Below are 24,957 nucleotides of genomic sequence, written 5' to 3'. Positions count from 1 at the left end.
TCACTCTCCCTTGTTCACTGTCTTCTCTCACCCTTCTCTGTCTTCTCTCTCCCTTGTTCACTGTCACCTCTCTCCCTTGTTCACTGTCTCGTCTCTCTCTCTCTCTTGTTCACTGTCCCCTCTCTCTCTTGTTCACTGTCTCCTCTCTCCCTTGTTCACTGTCTCCTCTCTCCCTTGTTCACTGTCTCGTCTCTCTCTCTTGTTCACTGTCCCCTCTCTCTCTTGTTCACTGTCATCTCTCCCCTTGTTCACTGTCTACTCTCTCGCGTGTTCACTACCTCCTCTCTCTCTTGTTCACTGTCTCCTCTCTCCCTTGTCCACTCTCTTTTCTCTCCCTTGTTCGCTGTCTTCTCTCTCCCTTGTTCAATGTCTACTCTCTCACTTGTTCACTGTCTACTGTCTCCCTTGTTCACTGTGTCGTCTCTTTCTTGTGCACTGGCTTCTCTCTCCCTTGTTCACTGTCCCCTCTCTCCCTTGTTCATTATCTTCTCTCCCCTTTGTTCACTGTCTCCTCTCTCCCCTGTTCACTGTCTTCTCTCTCCATTGTTCACTGTCTCTTCTCTCCCTGGTTCACTGTCTCCTTTCTCCCTTGTTCACTGTCTTCTCTCTCCCTTGTTCACTATCTCCTCTCTCCCTTGTTCTCTCTGTCCTCTCTTTCTTGTGCACTGCCTTCTCTCTCCGTTGTTCACTGTCTCCTCTCTCTCTTGTTCACTGTCTCCTCTCTCCATTGTTTACTGTCTCCTCTCTCCCTTGTTCACTGTCTCCTCTTTCCCTTCTTCACTGTCTCCTCTCTCCGCTGTTCAATGTCTTCTCTCTCTCTTGTTCTCTGTCTCCTCTCTCCATTGTTTACTCTCTCCTCTCTCCCTTGATCACTGTTTTCTCCCACCCTTCTTCTCTGTCCTCCCTCTCTCTTGTTCACTGTCCCCTCTCTCTCTTGTTCACTGTCTCCTCTCTCCCTTGTTCACTGTCTCCTCTCTCCCTTGTTCACTGTCATCTCTCCCCTTGTTCACTGTCTACTCTCTCGCGTGTTCACTTCCTCCTCTCTCTCTTGTTCACTGTCTCCTCTCTCCCTTGTCCACTCTCTTTTCTCTCCTTTGTTCGCTGTCTCCTCTCTCCCTGGTTCACTGTCTCCTCTCTCCCTCGTTCATTGTGCACTCTCTCCCTTGTTCACTCTCTTTTCACTCCCTTTTTCGCTGTCTTCACTCTCCCTTGTTCACTGTCTTCTCTCACCCTTCTCTGTCTTCTCTCTCCCTTGTTCACTGTCACCTCTCTCCCTTGTTCACTGTCTCGTCTCTCTCTCTCTCTTGTTCACTGTCCCCTCTCTCTCTTGTTCACTGTCTCCTCTCTCCCTTGTTCACTGTCTCCTCTCTCCCTTGTTCACTGTCTCGTCTCTCTCTCTTGTTCATTGTCCCCTTTCTCTCTTGTTCACTGTCATCTCTCCCCTTGTTCACTGTCTACTCTCTCGCGTGTTCACTTCCTCCTCTCTCTCTTGTTCACTGTCTCCTCTCTCCCTTGTCCACTCTCTTTTCTCTCCTTTGTTCGCTGTCTCCTCTCTCCCTGGTTCACTGTCTCCTCTCTCCCTTGTTCATTGTGCACTCTCTCCCTTGTTCACTCTCTTTTCACTCCCTTTTTCGCTGTCTTCACTCTCCCTTTTTCACTGTCTTCTCTCACCCTTCTCTGTCTTCTCTCTCCCTTGTTCACTGTCACCTCTCTCCCTTGTTCACTGTCTCGTCTCTCTCTCTCTCTTGTTCACTGTCCCCTCTCTCCCTTGTTCACTGTCTTCTCTCTCCCTTGTTCGCTGTCTCCTCTCTCCCTTGTTCACTGTCTTCTCTCTCCCTAGTTCATTATCTTCCCACCCCCCTTGTTCACTGTCTTCTCTCTCCCTAGTTCATTGTCTTCTCTCCCCCCTGGTTTACTGTCTTCTCTCATCGTTGTTCACTGTCTTCTCTCTCCCTTGTACACTGTCTCCTCTCTAGTTTGTTCACTGTCTTTTCTCTTCCTTGTTCACTGACTTCTCTCTCCCTTGTTCACTGTCCCCTCTCTCCCTTGTTCATTGTCTCCTCTCTCCCTTGTTTGCTATCTCCTCTCTCCGTTGTTCACTGTCTTCTCTCTCCCTTGTTTACTGTCTTCTCTCATCGTTGTTCACTGTCTTCTCTCTCCCTTGTACACTGTCTCCTCTCTACGTTGTTCACTGTCTTTTCTCTCCCTTGTTCACTGACCTCTCTCTCCCTTGTTCACTGTCCCCTCTCTCCCTTGTTCACTGTCTCCTCTCTCCCTTGATCTCTCTCTCCTCGCTCTCTTGTGCACTGGCTTCTCTCTCCGTTGTTCACTGTCTCCTCTCTCCGCTGTTCACTGTCTTCTTTCTCACTTGTTCACTGTCTCATCTGTCCATTGTTCACTGTCTCCTCTCTCCTTTGTTCACTGTCTCCCTTCTCCCTTGTTCACTGTCTCCACTCTCTCTTGTTCACTGTCCCCTCTCTCCCTTGTTCACTGACTTCTCTCTCCCTTGTTCACTGTCCCCTCTCTCGCCATTGTTCACGGTCTCCTCTCTCCCTTGTTCTCTCTCTCCTCTCTCTCTTGTGCACTGGCTTCTCTCTCCGTTGTTCACTGTCTCCTCTCTCCGCTGTTCACTGTCTTCTTTCTCTCTTGTTCACTGTCTCCTCTCTCCCTTGTTTACTGTCTCCTCTCTCCCTTGTTTACTGTCTCCTCTCTCCCTTGTTCACTGTCTCCTATCTCCCTTGTTTACTGTCTCCTCTCTCCCTTGTTCACTGTCTCCTCTCTCCCTTGTTCACTGTCTTCTCTCTCCCTTGTTCACTGTCTATTCTCTCCCTTGTTCACTCTCTTTTCACTCCCTTTTTCGCTGTCTTGACTCTCCCTTGTTCACTGTCTTCTCTCTCCCTTGTTCACTGTCTCCTCTCTCCCTTGTTCACTGTCCCCTCTCTCTCTTGTTCACTGCCACCTCTCCCCCTTGTTCACTGTCTCCTCTCTCTCTCTCGTTCACTGTCCCCTCTCTCCCTTGTTCACTGTCACCTCTCTCCCTTGTTCACTGTCTTCTCTCTCCCTTGTTCACTGTCTTCTCTCTCCCGTGTTCACTGTCTCCTCTCTCCCTTGTTCACTGTCACCTCTCTCGCTTGTTCATTGTCTCCTCTCTCCCTTGTTTGCTATCTCCACTCTCCGTTTTTCACTGTCTTCTCTCTCCCTTGTTTACTGTCTGCTCTCATCGCTGTTCACTGTCTTCTCTCTTCCTTGTACACTGTCTCCTCTCTACGTTGTTCACTGCCACCTCTCTCCCTTGTTCACTGTCTCGTCTCTCTCTCTCTTGTTCACTGTCCCCTCTCACCCTTGTTCACTGTCCACTCTCTCCCTGGTGCACTCTCTTTTCAATCCCTTTTTCACTGCCTTCACTCTCCCCTGCTCACTGTCTTCTCTCTCCCTTGTTCACTGTCACCTCTCTCCCTTGTTCACTGTCTCGTCTCTCTCTCTCTTGTTCACTGTCCCCTCTCTCCCTTGTTCACTGTCTCCTCTCTCCCGTGTTCACTGTCTTCGCTCTCCCTTGTTCGCTGTCTCCTCTCTCCCTTGTTCACTGTCTTCTCTCTCCCTTGTTCGCTGTCTCCTCTCTCCCTTGTTCACTGTCTTCTCTCTCCCTTGTTCATTATCATCTCTCCCCCCTTGATCACTGTCTCCTCTCTCCCTTGTTCATTGTCTCCTCTCTCCCTTGTTTGCTATCTCCACTCTCCGTTGTTCACTGTCTTCTCTCTCTGTTGTTTACTGTCTCCTCTCACCGCTGTTCACTGTCTTCTCTCTCTCTTGTTCACTGTCTCCTCTGTCCATTGTTCACTGTCTCCTCTCTCCCTTGTTCACTGTCTCCTCTCTCCCTTGTTCACTGTCTCCTCTCTCTCTTGTTCACTGTCCCCTCTCTCCCTTGTTCACTGACTTCTCTCTCCCTTGTTCACTGTCCCCTCTCTCGCCATTGTTCACTGTCTCCTCTCTCCCTTGTTCTCTCTCTCTCCTCTCTCTCTTGTGCACTGGCTTCTCTCTCCGTTGTTCACTGTCTCCTCTCTCCGCTGTTCACTGTCTTCTTTCTCTCTTGTTCACTGTCTCCTCTCTCCCTTGTTTACTGTCTCCTCTCTCCCTTGTTCACTGTCTCCTCTCTCCCTTGTTCACTGTCTCCTCTCTCCCTTGTTCACTGTCTACTCTCTCCCTTGTTCACTCTCTTTTCACTCCCTTTTTCGCTGTCTTCACTCTCCCTTGTTCACTGTCTTCTCTCTCCCTTGTTCACTGTCTCCTCTCTCCCTTGTTCACTGTCTCGTCTCTCTCTCTCTTGTTCACTGTCCCCTCTCTCTCTTGTTCACTGCCACGTCTCCCCCTTGTTCACTGCCTCCTCTCTCTCTCTTGTTCACTGTCCCCTCTCTCCCTTGTTCACTGTCACCTCTCTCCCTTGTTCACTGTCTCGTCTCTCTCTCTTGTTCACTGTCTCCTCTCTCTGCTGTTCACTGTCTTCTTTCTCTCTTGTTCACTGTCTCCTCTCTCCCTTGTTTACTGTCTCCACTCTCCCTTGTTTACTGTCTCCTCTCCCCCTTGTTCACTGTCTCCTCTCTCCCTTGTTCACTGTCTACTCTCTGCCTTGTTCACTCTCTTTCACTCCCTTTTTCGCTGTTTGCACTCTCCCTTGTTCACTGTCTTCTCTCTACCTTGTTCACTGTCTCCTCTCTCCCTTGTTCACTGTCTCGTCTCTCTCTCTCTTGTTCACTGTCCCCTCTCTCTCTTGTTCACTGCCACCTCTCCCCCTTGTTCACTGTCTCCTCTCTCTCTCGTTCACTGTCCCCTCTCTCCCTTGTTCACTGTCACCTCTCTCCCTTGTTCACTGTCTCCTCTCTCCCTTGTTCACTGTCTCGTCTCTCTCTCTTGTTCACTGTCCCCTCTCTCCCTTGTTCACTGTCTTCTCTCTCCCGTGTTCACTGTCTCCTCTCTCCCTTGTTCACTGTCACCTCTCTCGCTTGTTCATTGTCTCCTCTCTACCTTGTTTGCTATCTCCACTCTCCGTTTTTCACTGTCTCCTCTCTCCCTTGTTCACTGTCTCGTCTCTCTCTCTTGTTCACTGTCCCCTCTCTCCCTTGTTCACTGTCTCGTCTCTCTTCCTTGTACACTGTCTCCTCTCTACGTTGTTCACTGACTTCTCTCTCCCTTGTTCACTGTCACCTCTCTCTCTTGTTCACTGTCCCCTCTCACCCTTGTTCACTGTCCATTCTCTCCCTGGTTCACTCTCTTTTCAATCCCTTTTTCACTGCCTTCACTCTCCCCTGTTCACTGTCTTCTCTCTCCCTTGTTCGCTGTCTCCTCTCTCCCTTGTTCACTGTCTTCTCTCTCCCTTGTTCGCTGTCTCCTCTCTCCCTTGTTCACTGTCTTCTCTCTCCCTTGTTCATTATCATCTCTCCCCCCTTGATCACTGTCTCCTCTCTCCCTTGTTCATTGTCTCCTCTCTCCCTTGTTTGCTATCTCCACTCTCCGTTGTTCACTGTCTTCTCTCTCCGTTGTTTACTGTCTCCTCTCACCGCTGTTCACTGTCTTCTCTCTCTCTTGTTCACTGTCTCCTCTCTCCGCTGTTCAATGTCTTCTCTCTCTCTTGTTCACTGTCTCCTCTGTCCATTGTTCACTGTCTCCTCTCTCCCTTGTTCACTGTCTCCTCTCTCCCTTGTTCACTGTCTCCTCTCTCTCTTGTTCACTGTCCCCTCTCTCCCTTGTTCACTGACTTCTCTCTCCCTTGTTCACTGTCCCCTCTCTCGCCATTGTTCACTGTCTCCTCTCTCCCTTGTTCTCTCTCTCCTCTCTCTCTTGTGCACTGGCTTCTCTCTCCGTTGTTCACTGTCTCCTCTCTTTGCTGTTCACTGTCTTCTTTCTCTCTTGTTCACTGTCTCCTCTCTCCCTTGTTTACTGTCTCATCTCTCCCTTGTTCACTGTCTCCTCTCTCCCTTGTTCACTGTCTCCTCTCTCCCTTGTTCACTGTCTACTCTCTCCCTTGTTCACTCTCTTTTCACTCCCTTTTTCGCTGTCTTCACTCTCCCTTGTTCACTGTCTTCTCTCTCCCTTGTTCACTGTCTCCTCTCTCCCTTGTTCACTGTCTCGTCTCTCTCTCTCTTGCTCACTGTCCCCTCTCTCTCTCTTGTTCACTGCCACCTCTCCCCCTTGTTCACTGTCTCCTCTCTCTCTCTCTTGTTCACTGTCCCCTCTCTCCCTTGTTCACTGTCACCTCTCTCCCTTGTTCACTGTCTCCTCTCTCCCTTGTTCACTGTCTCGTCTCTGTCTCTTGTTCACTGTCCCCTCTCTCCCTTGTTCACTGTCTTCTCTCTCCCGTGTTCACTGTCTCCTCTCTCCCTTGTTCACTGTCACCTCTCTCGCTTGTTCATTGTCTCCTCTCTCCCTTGTTTGCTATCTCCACTCTCCGTTTTTCACTGTCTTCTCTCTCCCTTGTTTACTGTCTGCTCTCATCGCTGTTCACTGTCTTCTCTCTTCCTTGTACACTGTCTCCTCTCTACGTTGTTCACTGACTTCTCTCTCCCTTGTTCACTGTCACCTCTCTCCCTTGTTCACTGTCTCGTCTCTCTCTCTCTTGTTCACTGTCCCCTCTCACCCTTGTTCACTGTCCACTCTCTCCCTGGTTCACTCTCTTTTCAATCCCTTTTTCACAGCCTTCACTCTCCCCTGTTCACTGTCTTCTCTCTCCCTTGTTCACTGTCACCTCTCTCCCTTGTTCACTGTCTCGTCTCTCTCTCTCTTGTTCACTGTCCCCTCTCTCCCTTGTTCACTGTCTCCTCTCTCCCGTGTTCACTGTCTTCTCTCTCCCTTGTTCGGTGTCTCCTCTCTCCCTCGTTCACTGTCTTCTCTCTCCCTTGTTCATTATCATCTCTCCCCCCTTGATCACTGTCTCCTCTCTCCCTTGTTCATTGTCTCCTCTCTCCCTTGTTTGCTATCTCCACTCTCCGTTGTTCACTGTCTTCTCTCTCCGTTGTTTACTGTCTCCTCTCACCGCTGTTCACTGTCTTCTCTCTCTCTTGTTCACTGTCTCCTCTCTCCGCTGTTCAATGTCTTCTCTCTCTCTTGTTCACTGTCTCCTCTCTCCCTTGTTCACTGTCTCCTCTCTCCCTTGTTCACTGTTTCTCCTCTCCCTTGTTCGCTGTCTACTCTCTCCCTTGTTCACTCTCTTTTCACTCCCTTTTTCGCTGACTTCACTCTCACTTGTTCACTGTCTCCTCTCTCCCTTGTTCGCTGTCTCATCTCTCTCTCTTGTTCACTGTCCCCTCTCTCTCTTGTTCACTGTCACCTCTCTCCCTTGTTCACTGTCTCCTCTCTCCCTTGTTCACTGTCTCGTCTCTCTCTCTCTTGTTCACTGTCCCCCCTCTCTCTTGTTCACTGTCACCTCTCTCCCTTGTTCACTGTCTCCTCTCTCCCTTGTTCACTGTCTCGTCTCTCTCTCTTGTTCACTGTCCCATCTCTCTTGTTCACTGTCTACTCTCTCGCGTGTTCACTACCTCCTCTCTCTCTTGTTCACTGTCTCCTCTCTCCCTTGTCCATTCTCTTTTCACTCCCTTGTTCGCTGTCTTCTCTCTCCCTTGTTCAATGTCTACTCTCTCACTTGTTCACTGTCTACTCTGTCCCTTGTTCACTGTGTTGTCTCTCCGTTTTTCACTGTCCCCTCTCTCCCTTGTTCATTATCTTCTCTCTCCCTTGTTCACTGTCTACTCTCTCCCTTGTTCACTCTCTTTTCACTCCCTTTTTCGCTGTCTTCACTCTCCCTTGTTCACTGTCTTCTCTCACCCTTCTTCTCTGTCTTCTCTCTCCCTTGTTCACTGTCTCCTCTCTCCCTTGTTCACTGTCTCGTCTCTCTCTCTCTTGTTCACTGTCCCCTCTCTCTCTTGTTCACTGTCACCTCTCTCCCTTGTTCACTGTCTCCTCTCTCCCTTGTTCACTGTCTCGTCTCTCTCCCTAGTTCACTGTCCCCTCTCTCTCTTGTTCACTGTCACCTCTCTCCCTTGTTCACTGTCTCCTCTCTCGCGTGTTCACTACCTCCTCTCTCTCTTGTTCACTGTCTCCTCTCTCCCTTGTCCACTCTCTTTTCACTCCCTTGTTCGCTGTCTTCTCTCTCCCTTGTTCAATGTCTACTCTCTCAGTTGTTCACTGTCTACTCTCTCCCTTGTTCACTGTGTTGTCTCTTTCTTGTGCACTGGCTTCTCTCTCTGTTGTTTACTGTCCCCTCTCTCCCTTGTTCATTATCTTCTCTCCCCCTTGTTCACTGTCTCCTCTCTCCCATGTTCACTGTCTTCTCTCTCCTTTGTTCACTGTCTCTTCTCTCTCTCTTGTTCATGGTCTCCTCTCTCCCCTGTTCACTGTCTTCTCCCTCCCTTGTTCACTGTCTCCTCTCTCCCTTGTTCACTGTCTCCTCTCTCCCTTGTTCACTGTCTACTCTCTCCCTTGTTCACTCTCTTTTCACTCCCTTTTTCGCTGTCTTCACTCTCCCTTGTTCACTGTCTTCTCTCTCCCTTGTTCACTGTCTCCTCTCTCCCTTGTTCACTGTCTCGTCTCTCTCTCTCTTGCTCACTGTCCCCTCTCTCTCTCTTGTTCACTGCCACCTCTCCCCCTTGTTCACTGTCTCCTCTCTCTCTCTCTTGTTCACTGTCCCCTCTCTCCCTTGTTCACTGTCACCTCTCTCCCTTGTTCACTGTCTCCTCTCTCCCTTGTTCACTGTCTCGTCTCTGTCTCTTGTTCACTGTCCCCTCTCTCCCTTGTTCACTGTCTTCTCTCTCCCGTGTTCACTGTCTCCTCTCTCCCTTGTTCACTGTCACCTCTCTCGCTTGTTCATTGTCTCCTCTCTCCCTTGTTTGCTATCTCCACTCTCCGTTTTTCACTGTCTTCTCTCTCCCTTGTTTACTGTCTGCTCTCATCGCTGTTCACTGTCTTCTCTCTTCCTTGTACACTGTCTCCTCTCTACGTTGTTCACTGACTTCTCTCTCCCTTGTTCACTGTCACCTCTCTCCCTTGTTCACTGTCTCGTCTCTCTCTCTCTTGTTCACTGTCCCCTCTCACCCTTGTTCACTGTCCACTCTCTCCCTGGTTCACTCTCTTTTCAATCCCTTTTTCACTGCCTTCACTCTCCCCTGTTCACTGTCTTCTCTCTCCCTTGTTCACTGTCACCTCTCTCCCTTGTTCACTGTCTCGTCTCTCTCTCTCTTGTTCACTGTCCCCTCTCTCCCTTGTTCACTGTCTCCTCTCTCCCGTGTTCACTGTCTTCTCTCTCCCTTGTTCGCTGTCTCCTCTCTCCCTTGTTCACTGTCTTCTCTCTCCCTTGTTCGGTGTCTCCTCTCTCCCTTGTTCACTGTCTTCTCTCTCCCTTGTTCATTATCATCTCTCCCCCCTTGATCACTGTCTCCTCTCTCCCTTGTTCATTGTCTCCTCTCTCCCTTGTTTGCTATCTCCACTCTCCGTTGTTCACTGTCTTCTCTCTCCGTTGTTTACTGTCTCCTCTCACCGCTGTTCACTGTCTTCTCTCTCTCTTGTTCACTGTCTCCTCTCTCCGCTGTTCAATGTCTTCTCTCTCCCTTGTTCACTGTCTCGTCTCTCTCTCTCTTGTTCACTGTCCCCTCTCTCTCTTGTTCACTGTCACCTCTCTCCCTTGTTCACTGTCTCCTCTCTCCCTTGTTCACTGTCTCGTCTCTCTCCCTAGTTCACTGTCCCCTCTCTCTCTTGTTCACTGTCACCTCTCTCCCTTGTTCACTGTCTCCTCTCTCGCGTGTTCACTACCTCCTCTCTCTCTTGTTCACTGTCTCCTCTCTCCCTTGTCCACTCTCTTTTCACTCCCTTGTTCGCTGTCTTCTCTCTCCCTTGTTCAATGTCTACTCTCTCAGTTGTTCACTGTCTACTCTCTCCCTTGTTCACTGTGTTGTCTCTTTCTTGTGCACTGGCTTCTCTCTCTGTTGTTTACTGTCCCCTCTCTCCCTTGTTCATTATCTTCTCTCCCCCTTGTTCACTGTCTCCTCTCTCCCATGTTCACTGTCTTCTCTCTCCTTTGTTCACTGTCTCTTCTCTCTCTCTTGTTCATGGTCTCCTCTCTCCCCTGTTCACTGTCTTCTCCCTCCCTTGTTCACTGTCTCCTCTCTCCCTTGTTCATTGTCTTCTCTCTCCCTTGTTCAATGTCTACTCTCACCCTTGTTCACTGTCCCCTCTCTCTCTTGTTCACTGTCTACTCTCTCGCGTGTTCTCCACCTCCTCTCTCTCTTGTTCACTGTCTCCTCTCTCCCTTGTCCACTCTCTTTTCACTCCCTTTTTCGCTGTCTTCACTCTCCCTTGTTCACTGTCTTCTCTCACCCTTCTTCTCTGTCTTCTCTCTCCCTTGTTCACTGTCTCCTCTCTCCCTTGTTCACTGTCCCCTCTCTCTCTTGTTCACTGTCACCTCTCTCCCTTGTTCACTGTCTCCTCTCTCCCTTGTTCACTGTCTCATCTCTCTCCCTAGTTCACTGTCCCCTCTCTCTCTTGTTCACTGTCACCTCTCTCCCTTGTTCACTGTCTACTCTCTCGCGTGTTCACTACCTCCTCTCTCTCTTGTTCACTGTCTCCTCTCTCCCTTGTCCATTCTCTTTTCACTCCCTTGTTCGCTGTCTTCTCTCCCCCTTGTTCACTGTCTCCTCTCTCCCATGTTCACTGTCTTCTCTCTCCTTTGTTCACTGTCTCTTCTCTCTCTCTTGTTCATGGTCTCCTCTCTCCCCTGTTCACTGTCTTCTCCCTCCCTTGTTCACTGTCTCCTCTCTCCCTTGTTCATTGTCTTCTCTCTCCCTTGTTCAATGTCTACTCTCACCCTTGTTCACTGTCCCCTCTCTCAGTTGTTCACTGTCTACTCTCTCCCTTGTTCACTGTGTTGTCTCTTTCTTGTGCACTGGCTTCTCTCTCCATTGTTTACTGTCCCCTCTCTCCCTTGTTCATTATCTTCTCTCCCCCTTGTTCACTGTCTCCTCTCTCTCATGTTCACTGTCTTCTCTCTCCCTTGTTCACTGTCTCCTCTCTCCCTTGTTCACTGTCTCGTCTCTCTCCCTAGTTCACTGTCCCCTCTCTCTCTTGTTCACTGTCACCTCTCTCCCTTGTTCACTTTCTACTCTCTCGCGTGTTCACTACCTCCTCTCTCTCTTGTTCACTGTCTCCTCTCTCCCTTGTCCACTCTCTTTTCACTCCCTTGTTCGCTGTCTTCTCTCTCCCTTGTTCAATGTCTACTCTCTCACTTGTTCACTGTCTACTCTGTCCCTTGTTCACTGTGTCGTCTCTCCGTTTTTCACTGTCCCCTCTCTCCCTTGTTCATTATCTTCTCTCTCCTTTGTTCACTGTCTACTCTCTCCCTTGTTCACTCTCTTTTCACTCCCTTTTTCGCTGTCTTCACTCTCCCTTGTTCACTGTCTTCTCTCACCCTTCTTCTCTGTCTTCTCTCTCCCTTGTTCACTGTCTCCTCTCTCCCTTGTTCACTGTCTCGTCTCTCTCTCTCTTGTTCACTGTCCCGTCTCTCTCTTGTTCACTGTCACCTCTCTCCCTTGTTCACTGTCTCCTCTCTCCCTTGTTCACTGTCTCGTCTCTCTCCCTAGTTCACTGTCCCCTCTCTCTTTTGTTCACTGTCACCTCTCTCCCTTGTTCACTGTCTCCTCTCTCGCGTGTTCACTACCTCCTCTCTCTCTTGTTCACTGTCTCCTCTCTCCCTTGTCCACTCTCTTTTCACTCCCTTGTTCGCTGTCTTCTCTCTCCCTTGTTCAATGTCTACTCTCTCAGTTGTTCACTGTCTACTCTCTCCCTTGTTCACTGCGTTGTCTCTTTCTTGTGCACTGGCTTCTCTCTCTGTTGTTTACAGTCCCCTCTCTCCCTTGTTCATTATCTTCTCTCCCCCTTGTTCACTGTCTCCTCTCTCCCATGTTCACTGTCTTCTCTCTCCTTTGTTCACTGTCTCTTCTCTCTCTCTTGTTCATGGTCTCCTCTCTCCCCTGTTCACTGTCTTCTCCCTCCCTTGTTCACTGTCTCCTCTCTCCCTTGTTCATTGTCTTCTCTCTCCCTTGTTCAATGTCTACTCTCACCCTTGTTCACTGTCCCCTCTCTCAGATGTTCACTGTCTACTCTCTCCCTTGTTCACTGTGTTGTCTCTTTCTTGTGCACTGGCTTCTCTCTCCGTTGTTTACTGTCCCCTCTCTCCCTTGTTCATTATCTTCTCTCCCCCTTGTTCACTGTCTCCTCTCTCTCATGTTCACTGTCTTCTCTCTCCCATGTTCACTGTCTCCTCTCTTCGCTGTTCAATGTCTTCTCTCTCTCTTGTTCTCTGTCTCCTCTCTCCATTGTTTACTGTCTCCTCTCTCCCTTGTTCACTGTCTACTCTCTCCCTTGTTCACTCTCTTTTCACTCCCTTTTTCGCTGTCTTCACTCTCACTTGTTCACTGTCTCCTCTCTCCCTTGTTCACTGTCTCATCTCTCTCTCTTGTTCACTGTCCCCTCTCTCTCTTGTTCACTGTCACCTCTCCCCCTTGCTCACTGTCACCTCTCTCCCTTGTTCACTGTCACCTCTCTCCCTTGTTCAATATCTCGTCTCTCTCTCTCGTTCACTGTCCCCCCACCTCTTGTTCACTGTCACCTCTCTCCCTTGTTCACTGTCTCCTCTCTCCCTTGTTCACTGTCTCGTCTCTCTCCCTTGTTCACTGTCCCCTCTCTCTCTTGTTCACTGTCTACTCTCTCGCGTGTTCACTACCTCCTCTCTCTCTTGTTCACTGTCTCCTCTCTCCCTTGTCCACTCTCTTTTCACTCCCTTGTTCGCTGTCTTCTCTCTACCTTGTTCAATGTCTAATCTCTCACTTGTTCACTGTCTCCTCACTCCCTTGTTCACTGTCTCGTCTCTCTCTCTCTCTTGCTCACTGTCCCCTCTCTCTCTTATTCACTGTCCCCTCTCTCTCTTGTTCACTGTCACCTCTTTCCCTTGTTCACTGTCTACTCTGTCACGCGTTCACTACCTCCTCTCTCTCTTGTTCACTGTCTCCTGTCTCCCTTGTCCACTCTCTTTTCTCTCCCTTGTTCGCTGTCTTCTCTTTCCCTTGTTCAATGTCTACTCTCTCACTTGTTCACTGTCTACTCTCTCCCTTGTTCACTGTGTCGTCTCTCCGTTGTTCACTGTCCCCTCTCTCCCTTGTTCATTATCTTCTCTCTCCCTTGTTCACTGTCTACTCTCTCCCTTGTTCACTTTCTTTTCACTCCCTTTTTCGCTGTCTTCACTCTCCTTTGTTCACTGTCTTCTCTCACCCTTCTTCTCTGTCTTCTCTCTCCCTTGTTCACTGTCTCCTCTCTCCCTTGTTCACTGTCTCGTCTCTCTCTCTCTTGTTCACTGTCCCGTCTCTCTCTTGTTCACTGTCACCTCTCTCCCTTGTTCACTGTCTACTCTCTCGCGTGTTCACTACCTCCTCTCTCTCTTGTTCACTGTCTCCTCTCTCCCTTGTCCACTCTCTTTTCACTCCCTTGTTCGCTGCCTTCTCTCTCCCTTGTTCAATGTCTACTCTCTCACTTGTTCACTGTCTACTCCCTCCCTTGTTCACTGTGTCGTCTCTTTCTTGTGCACGGGCTTCTCCCTCCGTTGTTTACTGTCCCCTCTCTCCCTTGTTCATTATCTTCTCTCCCCCTTGTTCACTGTCTCCTCTCTCCCATGTTCACTGTCTTCTCTCTCCTTTGTTCACTGTCTCTTCTCTCTCTCTTGTTCATTGTCTCCTCTCTCCCTTGTTCACTGTCTTCTCTCTCCCTTGTTCATTATCCTCTCTTCCCCCTTGTTCACTGTCTCCTCTCTCCATTGTTCATTGTCTCCTCTCTCCCTTGTTTGCTATCTCCACTCTCCTTTGTTCACTGTCTTCTCTCTCCCTTGTTTACTGTCTGCTCTCATCATTGTTCACTGTCTTCTCTCTTCCTTGTACACTGTCTCCTCTCTACGTTGTTCACTGACTTCTCTCTCCCTTGTTCACTGTCCGCGCTCTCCGTTGTTCACTGTCTCCTCTCTCCGCTGTTCACTGTCTTCTCTCCCTTGTTCACTGTCTCCTCTCTCCCTTGTTCTCTCCCTTCTCTCTCTCTTGTGCACTGTCTCCTCTTTCCATTGTTTACTGTCTCCTCTCTCCCTTGTTCACTGTCTCCTCTCTCCCTTGTTCACTTTCTCATCTCTCCGCTGTTCACTGTCTTCTCTCTCTCTTGTTCACTGTCTCCTCTCTCCATTGTTTACTGTCTCCTCTCTCCCTTGTTCACTGTCTCCTCTCTCCCTTGTTCACTGTCTCCTCTCTCCCTTGTTCATTGTCTACTCTCTCCCTTGTTCACTCTCTTTTCACTCCCTGTTTCACTGTCTTCACTCTCCCTTGTTCACTGTCTTACTCTCACCCTTCTTCTCTATCTTCTCTCTCCCTTGTTCACTGTCTCCTCTCTCCCTTGTTCACTGTCTCGTCTCTCTCTCTCTCTTGTTCACTGTCCCCTCTCTCTCTTGTTCACTGTCCCCTCTCTCTCTTGTTCACTGTCACCTCTTTCCCTTGTTCACTGTCTACTCTGTCACGCGTTCACTACCTCCTCTCTCTCTTGTTCACTGTCTCCTCTCTCCCTTGTCCACTCTCTTTTCTCTCCCTTGTTCGCTGTCTTCTCTCTCCCTTGTTCAATGTCTACTCTCTCACTTGTTCACTGTCTACTCTCTCCCTTGTTCACTGTGTCATCTCTCCGTTGTTCACTGTCCCCTCTCTCCCTAGTTCATTATCTTCTCTCTCCCTTGTTCACTGTCTACTCTCTCCCTTGTTCACTCTCTTTTCACTCCCTTTTTCGCTGTCTTCACTCTCCCTTGTTCACTGTCTTCTCTCACCCTTCTTCTCTGTCTTCTCTCTCCCTTGTTCACTGTCTCCTCTCTCCCTTGTTCACTGTCTCGTCTCTCTCTCTCTTGTTCACTGTCCCCTCTCTCTTGTTCACTGTCACCTCTCTCCCTTGTTCACTGTCTCCTCTCTCCCTTGTTCACTGTCTCGTCTCTCTCCCTTGTTCACTGTCCCCTCTCTCGTTCACTGTCACCTCTCTCCCTTGTTCACTGTCTACTCTCTCGCGTGTTCACTACCTCCTCTCTCTCTTGTTCACTGTCTCCTCTCTCCCTTGTCCACTCTCTTTTCACTCCCTTATTCGCTGTCTTCTCTCTCCCTTGTTCAATGTCTACTCTCTCAGTTGTTCACTGTCTACTCTCTCCCTTGTTCACTGTGTTGTCTCTTTCTTGTGCACTGGCTTCTCTCTCCGTTGTTTACTGTCCCCTCTCCCCCTTGTTCATTATCTTCTCTCCCCCTTGTTCACTGTCTCCTCTCTCCCATGTTCACTGTCTTCTCTCTCCCTTGTTCACTGTCTCTTCTCTCTCTCTTGTTCATGGTCTCCTCTCTCCCCTGTTCACTGTCTTCTCCCTCCCTTGTTCACTGTCTCCTCTCTCCCTTGTTCATTGTCTTCTCTCTCCCTTGTTCACTGTATCCTCTCTCCCTTGTTCTCTCTGTCCTCTCTTTCTTATTCACTGTCCGCGCTCTCCGTTGTTCACTGTCTCCTCTCACCGCTGTTCACTGTCTTCTCTCTCTCTTGTTCACTGTCTCCTCTCTCCGCTGTTCAATGTCTTCTCTCTCTCTTGTTCACTGTCTCCTCTCTCCATTGTTTACTGTCTCCTCTCTCCCTTGTTCACTGTCTCCTCTCTCCCTTGTTCACTGTTTCCCCTCTCCTTTGTTCACTGTCTACACTCTCCCTTGTTCACTCTCTTTTCACTCCCTTTTTCGCTGTCTTCACTCTCACTTGTTCACTGTCTCCTCTCTCCCTTGTTCACTGTCTCATCTCTCTCTCTTGTTCACTTTCCCCTCTCTCTTGTTCACTTTCACCTCTCCCCCTTGTTCACTGTCCCATCTCTCCCATGTTCACTGTCACCTCTCTCTCTTGTTCACTGTCACCTCTCTCCCTTGTTCACTGTCTACTCTCTCCCTTGTTCACTGTGTCGTCTCTTTCTTGTGCACTGTCTTCTCTCTCCCTTGTTCACTGTCCCCTCTCTCCCTTGTTCATTATCTTCTCTCCCCTTTGTTCACTGTCTCCTCTCTCCCCTGTTCACTGTCTTCTCTCTCCCTTGTTCACTGTCTTCTCGCTCCCTTGTTCACTGTCACCTCTCTCCCTTGTTCACTGTCTACTCTCTCGCGTGTTCACTACCTCCTCTCTCTCTTGTTCACTGTCTCCTCTCTCCCTTGTCCACTCTCTTTTCACTCCCTTGTTCGCTGTCTTCTCTCTCCCTTGTTCAATGTCTACTCTCTCACTTGTTCACTGTCTACTCCCTCCCTTGTTCACTGTGTCATCTCTTTCTTGTGCACTGGCTTCTCTCTCCGTTGTTTACTGTCCCCTCTCTCCATTGTTCATTATCTTCTCTCCCCTTTGTTCACTGTCTGCTCTCTCCCATGTTCACTGTCTTCTCTCTCCTTTGTTCACTGTCTCTTCTCTCTCTCTTGTTCATTGTCTCCTCTCTCCCCTGTTCACTGTCTTCTCCCTCCCTTGTTCACTGTCTCCTCTCTCCCTTGTTCATTGTCTTCTCTCTCCCTTGTTCACTGTATCCTCTCTCCCTTGTTCTCTCTGTCCTCTCTTGCTTGTGCACTGTCTTCTCTCTCCGTTGTTCACTGTCTCCCCTCACCGCTGTTCACTGTCTTCTCTCTCTCTTGTTCACTGTCTCCTCTCTCCGCTGTTCAATGTCTTCTCTCTCTCTTGTTCACTGTCTCCTCTCTCCATTGTTTACTGTCTCCTCTCTCCCTTGTTCACTGTCTCCTCTCTCCCTTGTTCACTGTTTCCCCTCTCCCTTGTTCACTGTCCCCTCTCTCCCTTGTTCACTGTCTCATCTCTCTCTCTTGTTCAGTCACTTCTCCCCCCTGTTCACTGTCACCTCTCTCCCTTGTTCACTGTCTCCTCTCTCCCTTGTTCACTGTCTCGTCTCTCTCTCTCTTGTTCACTGTCCCCTCTCTCCCTTGTTCACTGTCCCCTCTCTCCCTTGTTCACTGTCACCTCTCTCCCTTGTTCATTGTATCCTCTCTCCCTTGTACACTTATCTTTCTCTCCCTTGTTCATTGTCGCCTCTCTCCCTTGTTCGCTGGCTCCTCTCTCCCTTGATCACTGTCTCCTCTCTCCCTTGTGCACTGTCTCCTCTCTCCCTTGTCCACTCTCTTTTCACTCCCTTGTTCGCTGTCTTCTCTCTCCCTTGTTCAATGTCTACTCTCTCACTTGTTCACTGTCTACTCCCTCCCTTGTTCACTGTGTCGTCTCTTTCTTGTACACTGGCTTCTCCCTCCATTGTTTACTGTCCCCTCTCTCCCTTGTTCATTATCTTCTCTCCCCCTTGTTCACTGTCTCCTCTCTCTCTTGTTCACTGTCTCGTCTCTCTCTCTCTTGTTCACTGTCCCCTCTCTCCCTTGTTCACTGTCCCCTCTCTCCCTTGTTCACTGTCACCTCTCTCCCTTGTTCATTGTATCCTCTCTCCCTTGTACACTGACGTCTCTCTCCCTTGTTCACTGTCTTCTCTCTCTCTTGTTCACTGTCTCCTCTCTCCATTCCTTACTGTCTCCTCTCTCTCTTGTTCACTGTCTCCTCTCTCCCTTGTCCACTCTCTTTTCACTCCCTTGTTCGCTGTCTTCTCTCTCCCTTGTTCAATGTCTTCTCTCCCCCTTGTTCACTGTCTTCTCTCTCCTTTGTTCACTGTCTCTTCTCTCTCTCTTGTTCATTGTCTCCTCTCTCCCTTGTTCACTGTCTTCTCTCTCCCTTGTTCATTATCTTCTCTTCCCCCTTGTTCACTGTCTCCTCTCTCCCTTGTTCATTGTCTCCTCTCTCCCTTGTTTGCTATCTCCACTCTCCTTTGTTCACTGTCTTCTCTCTCCCTTGTTTACTGTCTGCTCTCATCATTGTTCACTGTCTTCTCTCTTCCTTGTACACTGTCTCCTCTCTACGTTGTTCACTGACTTCTCTCTCCCTTGTTCACTGTCCGCTCTCTCCGTTGTTCACTGTCTCCTCTCTCCGCTGTTCACTGTCTTCTCTCCCTTGTTCACTGTCTCCTCTCTCCCTTGTTCTCTCCCTTCTCTCTCTCTTGTGCACTGTCTCCTCTTTCCATTGTTTACTGTCTCCTCTCTCCCTTGTTCACTGTCTCCTCTCTCCCTTGTTCACTTTCTCCTCTCTCCGCTGTTCACTGTCTTCTCTCTCTCTTGTTCACTGTCTCCTCTCTCCATTGTTTACTGTCTCCTCTCTCCCTTGTTCACTGTCTCCTCTCTCCCTTGTTCACTGTCTCCTCTCTCCCTTGTTCATTGTCTACTCTCTCCCTTGTTCACTCTCTTTTCACTCCCTGTTTCGCTGTCTTCACTCTCCCTTGTTCACTGTCTTCTCTCACCCTTCTTCTCTATCTTCTCTCTCCCTTGTTCACTGTCTCCTCTCTCCCTTGTTCACTGTCTCGTCTCTCTCTCTCTCTTGTTCACTGTCCCCTCTCTCTTGTTCACTGTCCCCTCTCTCTCTTGTTCCCTGTCACCTCTTTCCCTTGTTCACTGTCTACTCTGTCACGCGTTCACTACCTCCTCTCTCTCTTGTTCACTGTCTCCTCTCTCCCTTGTCCACTCTCTTTTCTCTCCCTTGTTCGCTGTCTTCTCTCTCCCTTGTTCAATGTCTACTCTCTCACTTGTTCACTGTCTACTCTCTCCCTTGTTCACTGTGTCATCTCTCCGTTGTTCACTGTCCCCTCTCTCCCTTGTTCATTATCTTCTCTCTCCCTTGTTCACTGTCTACTCTCTCCCTTGTTCACTCTCTTTTCACTCCCTTTTTCGCTGTCTTCACTCTCCCTTGTTCACTGTCTTCTCTCACCCTTCTTCTCTGTCTTCTCTCTCCCTTGTTCACTGTCTCCTCTCTCCCTTGTTCACTGTCTCGTCTCTCTCTCTCTCTTGTTCACTGTCCCCTCTCTCTTGTTCACTGTCACCTCTCTCCCTTGTTCACTGTCTCCTCTCTCCCTTGTTCACTGTCTCGTCTCTCTCCCTTGTTCACTGTCCCCTCTCTCTCTTGTTCACTGTCACCTCTCTCCCTTGTTCACTGTCTACTCTCTCGCGTGTTCACTACCTCCTCTCTCTCTTGTTCACTCTCTTTTCACTCCCTTGTTCGCTGTCTTCTCTCTCCCTTGTTCAATGTCTACTCTCTCAGTTGTTCACTGTCTACTCTCTCCCTTGTTCACTGTGTTGTCTCTTTCTTGTGCACTGGCTTCTCTCTCCGTTGTTTACTGTCCCCTCTCCCCCTTGTTCATTATCTTCTCTCCCCCTTGTTCACTGTCTCCTCTCTCCCATGTTCACTGTCTTCTCTCTCCCTTGTTCACTGTCTCTTCTCTCTCTCTTGTTCATGGTCTCCTCTCTCCCCTGTTCACTGTCTTCTCCCTCCCTTGTTCACTGTCTCCTCTCTCCCTTGTTCATTGTCTTGTCTCTCCCTTGTTCACTGTATCCTCTCTCCCTTGTTCTCTCTGTCCTCTCTTTCTTGTTCACTGTCCGCGCTCTCCGTTGTTCACTGTCTCCTCTCACCGCTGTTCACTGTCTTCTCTCTCTCTTGTTCACTGTCTCCTCTCTCCGCTGTTCAATGTCTTCTCTCTCTCTTGTTCACTGTCTCCTCTCTCCATTGTTTACTGTCTCCTCTCTCCCTTGTTCACTGTCTCCTCTCTCCCTTGTTCACTGTTTCCCCTCTCCCTTGTTCACTGTCTACACTCTCCCTTGTTCACTCTCTTTTCACTCCCTTTTTCGCTGTCTTCACTCTCACTTGTTCACTGTCTCCTCTCTCCCTTGTTCACTGTCTCATCTCTCTCTCTTGTTCACTTTCCCCTCTCTATTGTTCACTGTCACCTCTCCCCCTTGTTCACTGTCACCTCTCTCCCTTGTTCACTGTCTCCTCTCTCCCTTGTTCACTGTCTCGTCTCTCTCTCTCGTTCACTGTCCCCTCTCTCTTGTTCACTATCACCTCTCTCCCTTGTTCACTGTCTCCTCTCTCACTTGTTCACTGTCCCATCTCTCCCATGTTCACTGTCACCTCTCTCTCTTGTTCACTGTCACCTCTCTCCCTTGTTCACTGTCTACTCTCTCGCGTGTTCACTACCTCCTCTCTCTCTTGTTCACTGTCTCCTCTCTCCCTTGTCCACTCTCTTTTCACTCCCTTGTTCGCTGTCTTCTCTCTCCCTTGTTCACTGTCCCCTCTCTCCCTTGTTCACTGTCACCTCTTTCCCTTGTTCATTGTATCCTCTCTCCCTTGTACACTGACGTCTCTCTCCCTTGTTCATTGTCGCCTCTCTCCCTTGTTCGCTGGCTCCTCTCTCCCTTGATCACTGTCTCCTCTCTCCCTTGTGCACTGTCTTCTCTCTCCCTTGTTCACTCTCTTCTCTCTCCCTCGTTCACTGTCTTCTCTCTCCCTTGTGCACTGTCTTCTCTCTCCCTTGTTCATTGTCTTCTCTCTCCCTTGTTCACTGTGTCCTCTCTCCGTTGTTCACTCTCTCTTCTCTCTCTATTGTTCACTGTCTTCTCTCTCCGTCGTTCACTGTCTCCTCTCTCCCTTGTTCATTGTCTCCTCTCTCCCTTGTTCACTGTCTTCTCTCTCCCTTGTTCACTGTTCCTCTCTCCCTTGTTTACTGTCTCCACTCTCCGTTGTTCACTGTCTTCTCTCACCTTTGTTCATTGTCTCCTCTCTCCCTTGGTCACTGTCTCCTCTCTCCCTTGTGCACTGTCTTCTCTCTCCCTTGTTCACTCTCTTCTCTCTCCCTCGTTCACTGTCTTCTCTCTCCCTTGTTCGCTGTCCGCTCTCTCCCTTGTGCACTGTCTCCTCTGTCCCTTGTGCACTGTCTTCTGTCTCCCTTGTTCATTGTCTTCTCTCTCCCTTGTTCACTCACTTATCGCTCCCTTGTTCACTGTCTCCTCTCTCCGTTGTTCACTGTCTCCTCTCTCCCTTTTCATTGTCTTCTCTCTCTCTTGTTCACTGTCTCCTCTCTCCCTTGTTCATTGTCTTCTCTCTCCCTTTTTCACTCACTTGTCGCTCCCTTGTTCACTGTCTCCTCTCTCCGTTGTTCACTGTCTCCTCTCTCTCTTGTGAGCTCCTTCTCGTATTTAATTTTGCCTCAATCTCTCTCAGAATTTGACCGTGTCTCCCTCTCTGTCTGTTGCGCTACTCCCTTACTCTCCCTCTGATCCCCCCTGTCCCTGCTCCGTGCCCTGACCCAGTATGGCTGATGTCCCTGACACAATACCTTCCTTTCTCAGGTCCGCTCCAGTGCCATTGCCCAGGATGCTGACCAGAACTATGACTACGCCAGTAACAGTGTCATTCTGCACTTGGACGCGGGGGATGAGGTATACATCAAACTGGACGGCGGCAAAGCTCATGGGGGCAACTACAACAAGTACAGCACGTTTTCAGGATTTATCATCTACACGGACTGAGGCTGCAGCCCCCTCCCTGCCTCCCTCCCCCAGAGCAGGAACCTCTCCGATTCACAGTACCGTCTGGCTGCAAGGCAAGCAGCGGCTGGGATGAGGCAGCGGTTCCCAGCCCATCACCGGCACAGCAGCAGCTCTGGCAGCTTGGGCCGTCTGAGCTCTCTCCCTTTCAGTCTCTTACAGACATTTCTCTGATCAGTTGGTTGCTGTTTGAGGCAGGGGCAGCCGGAGTTGCTGTGCCCAGCTGGCATTGTGTTGGCAAGTTTTCTTTTTGCAGTGATGTTGGATTTGGATCATTCTCAGCTCTGTAATTACTGCCACTTTCACTCACACAGAAACCATGCCATTGGGAGGACTTTTGTTTTAAATTGACATTAATATCATTATCACCATCTCCAGATAGACAGGGAGTCTTTCATCTGGTCTAGACAGGGTGTCTGACCCGGGATAAACAGGAGTCTCTAATCTTGGCTAGACAGTGAGTCTCTAACGCGGGATAGACCGGGTGTCTGACTCAGGATAAACAGAAAGTCTAACCCAGGATAGGCAGGGAGCATCTGACCCAGGGTTGACATGGACTCTCATCTGGGATAGAATTTTAGAATTTCCTGACAGGCTGTCCATGAAAATTAATGGGAAAGAGATGGAACCTCCATCTCTGAGATGGAACTTATGAATGCAGTTGCTCTGGCTGGACCTCACATGAGGCTTAATGAGGTGACAACTTGATAGGCCTGGATAATCCCAACATCTGGCCCCCTGACAAGGTGACTTATTGGCAGTCCTAACAATCCACCTTGTTTGTTGATTCCTCCCCATCTATTGTTTTGACCATTCAACTCTTCCAATATTTTGTCACTATTCTTTTCCATTTCAAATACCAATACAAAGTTACCATTTGAGTCTTGCTTTATGCCTCTAAATATGCATCATTTTCTTTTTCCCTATATATTCATGGCTGAGATAGATAGATTTTTGATCAGTGAGGGAATCAAAGGTTATGGAGTTAAGGCAGGAAAATAGAGCTGATGGTTATCAGATCACTCACAATCTCATTGAATGGTGGAGCAGACTTGATTAGTGAATGGTCTCCTGCTTTTACATCTTCTGGGCTTATGTATAGGTTTCACCCCCCAACTCCTAGAACCTGCTTACTGTTTACATGCTGGGAGGAAAGTTTTGAGTCACCATTTATGTTAACTACAAAGGGTGTGCAGATTAGGTTGATTGGCAATAGTGTCCAGAGATAGAACATAGAACATAGAACATTACAGCACAGTACAGGCCCTTCGGCCCTCGATGTTGCACCGACCTGTCATACCAATCTGAAGCCCATCCCACCTACACTATTCCATGTACGTCCATATGCTTATCCAATGACGACTTAAATGTACTTAAACTTGGCGAATCTACTACCGTTGCAGGCAAAGCATTCCATACCCTTACTACTCTCTGAGTAAAGAAACTACCTCTGACATCTGTCCTATATCTAACACCCCTCAATTTAAAGCTATGCCCCCTCGTGCTCACCGTCACCATACTTGGAAAAAGGCTCTCTCTGTCCACCCTATCTAACTTTCTGATTATCTTATATGTCTCTAGTAAGTCACCTCTCAATCTTCTTCTCTCCAATGAAAGCAGCCTCAAGTCCCTCAGCCTTTCCTTGTAAGACCTTCCCTCCATACCAGGCAACATCCTAGTAAATCTCCTCTGCAGCCTTTCCAAAGCTTCCACATCCTTCTTATAATGTGGTGACCAGAACTGTACACAATACCCCAAGTGCGGCCGCACCAGAGTTTTGTACAGCTGTAGCATAACCTCATGGTTCCGGAACTCAATCCCTCTATTAATAAAAGCTAAAACACTGTATGCCTTCTTAACAACCCTGTCAACCTGGGTGGCAACTTTCAAGGATCTGTGTACCTGGACACCGAGATCTCTCTGCTCATCTACACTACCAAGAATCTTACCATTAGCCCAGCACTTTGCATTCCGGTTACTCCGACCAAAGTGAATCACCTCACACTTGTCCGCATTAAACTCCATTTGCCACCTCTCAGCCCAGCTCTGCACCTTATCTATGTCTCTCTGTAACCTACAACATCCTTCGTCACTATCCACAACTCCACCGACCTTAGTGTTGTCTGCGAATTTACTAACCCACCCTTCTACGCCCTCATCCAGGTCGTTTATAAAAGGACGAACACCAGTGGACCCAACACTGACCCTTGCGGTACACCACTAGTAACTGGACTCCAGGATGAACATTTCCCATCAACCACCACCCTCTGTCTTCTTTCAGCAAGCCAATTCCTGATCCAAACGGCTACATCTCCCACAATCCCATTCTTCCGCATTTTGTACAATAGCCTGCTATGGGGAACCTTATCGAATGCCTTGCTGAAATCCATATACACCACATCAACCGGTTTACTCTCATCTACCTGTTTGGTCAGCTTCTCAAAGAACTCAATAAAGTTTGTGAGGCACGACCTACCCTTCACAAAACCGTGCTGACTATCCCTAATCAAATTATTCTTTTCTAGATGATTATAAATCCTATCTCTTATAACTTTTTCCGACACTTTACCAACAACTGAAGTAAGGTTCACTGGTCTATAATTACCAGGGTTGTCTCTACTCCCCCTCTTAAACAGGGGAACCACATTTGCTATCCTCCAGTCTTCTGGCACTATTCCTGTAGACAATGACGATTTAAAGATCAATGCCAAAGGCTCGGCAATCTCCTCCCTGGCTTCCCAGAGGATCCTAGGATAAATCCCATCTGGCCCAGGGGACTTATCTATTTTCACACTCTGCAGGATTTCTAATACCTCCTCCTTGTGAACCTCAATCCAACCTAGTCTAGTAGCCTGTATCTCAGTAATCTCCTCGACAACATTGTCGTTTTCTAGAGTGAATACTGTCGAAAAATACTCATTTAGTGCTTCCCCTATCTCCTCTGACTCCACACACAACTTCCCACTACTATCCTTGATTGGCCCTAATCTTACTCTCGTCATTCTTTTATGCCTTAAATACCTAAAGAAAGCCTTAGGGTTTACCCTGATCCTATCCACCAACAACTTCTCATGTCTCCTCCTGGCTCTTCTGAGCTCTCTCTTTAGGTCTTTCCTGGCTACCTTGTAACCCTCAAGTGCCCTAACTGAGCCTTCACATCTCATCCTAACATAAGCCTTCTTCTTCCTCTTGACCAGAGATTCCACTTCCTTCGTAAACCATGGCTCCCGCGCTCTACAGCTTTCTCCCTGTCTGATAGGTACATACTTATCTAGGACACTAAGGAGCTTTTCCTTGAATAAGCTCCACATTTCTAATGTGCCCATCCCCTGCAGTTTCCTTCCCTATCCTATGCTTCCTAAATCTTGCCTAATCGCATTGTAATTGCCTTTCCCCCAGCTGTAACTCTTGCCCAGTGGTGTACACCTATCCCTTTCTATCACTAAAG

General features: G+C 48.9%; 1 protein-coding gene across 1 annotated transcript in view; it reads left to right on the top strand.

Annotated features, from left to right (window-relative positions):
• The window catches only part of LOC148141820 (C1q-related factor-like), a 59,981-nt gene extending 35,302 nt beyond the window's left edge, over nucleotides 1–24,679 (top strand). Inside the window, exon 2 of the mRNA XM_087977664.1 lies at nucleotides 21,312–24,679. Within this exon, the coding sequence (XP_087833790.1) occupies nucleotides 21,312–21,491 (180 nt within the window). The 3' untranslated portion in view covers nucleotides 21,492–24,679. The remainder of the gene's footprint in view (nucleotides 1–21,311) is intronic.
• The last annotated feature ends 278 nt before the right edge of the window (nucleotides 24,680–24,957 follow it).

This window comes from Chiloscyllium plagiosum, unplaced genomic scaffold (assembly GCF_037043375.1).
Source record: "Chiloscyllium plagiosum isolate Xiang-an unplaced genomic scaffold, Cpla_swu_hap1 HiC_scaffold_32, whole genome shotgun sequence".
Lineage (NCBI taxonomy): Eukaryota > Metazoa > Chordata > Chondrichthyes > Orectolobiformes > Hemiscylliidae > Chiloscyllium > Chiloscyllium plagiosum.
The sequence above is the reverse complement of the archived record's forward strand: the minus strand, read 5'-3'. Positions and strand labels throughout refer to the sequence as shown.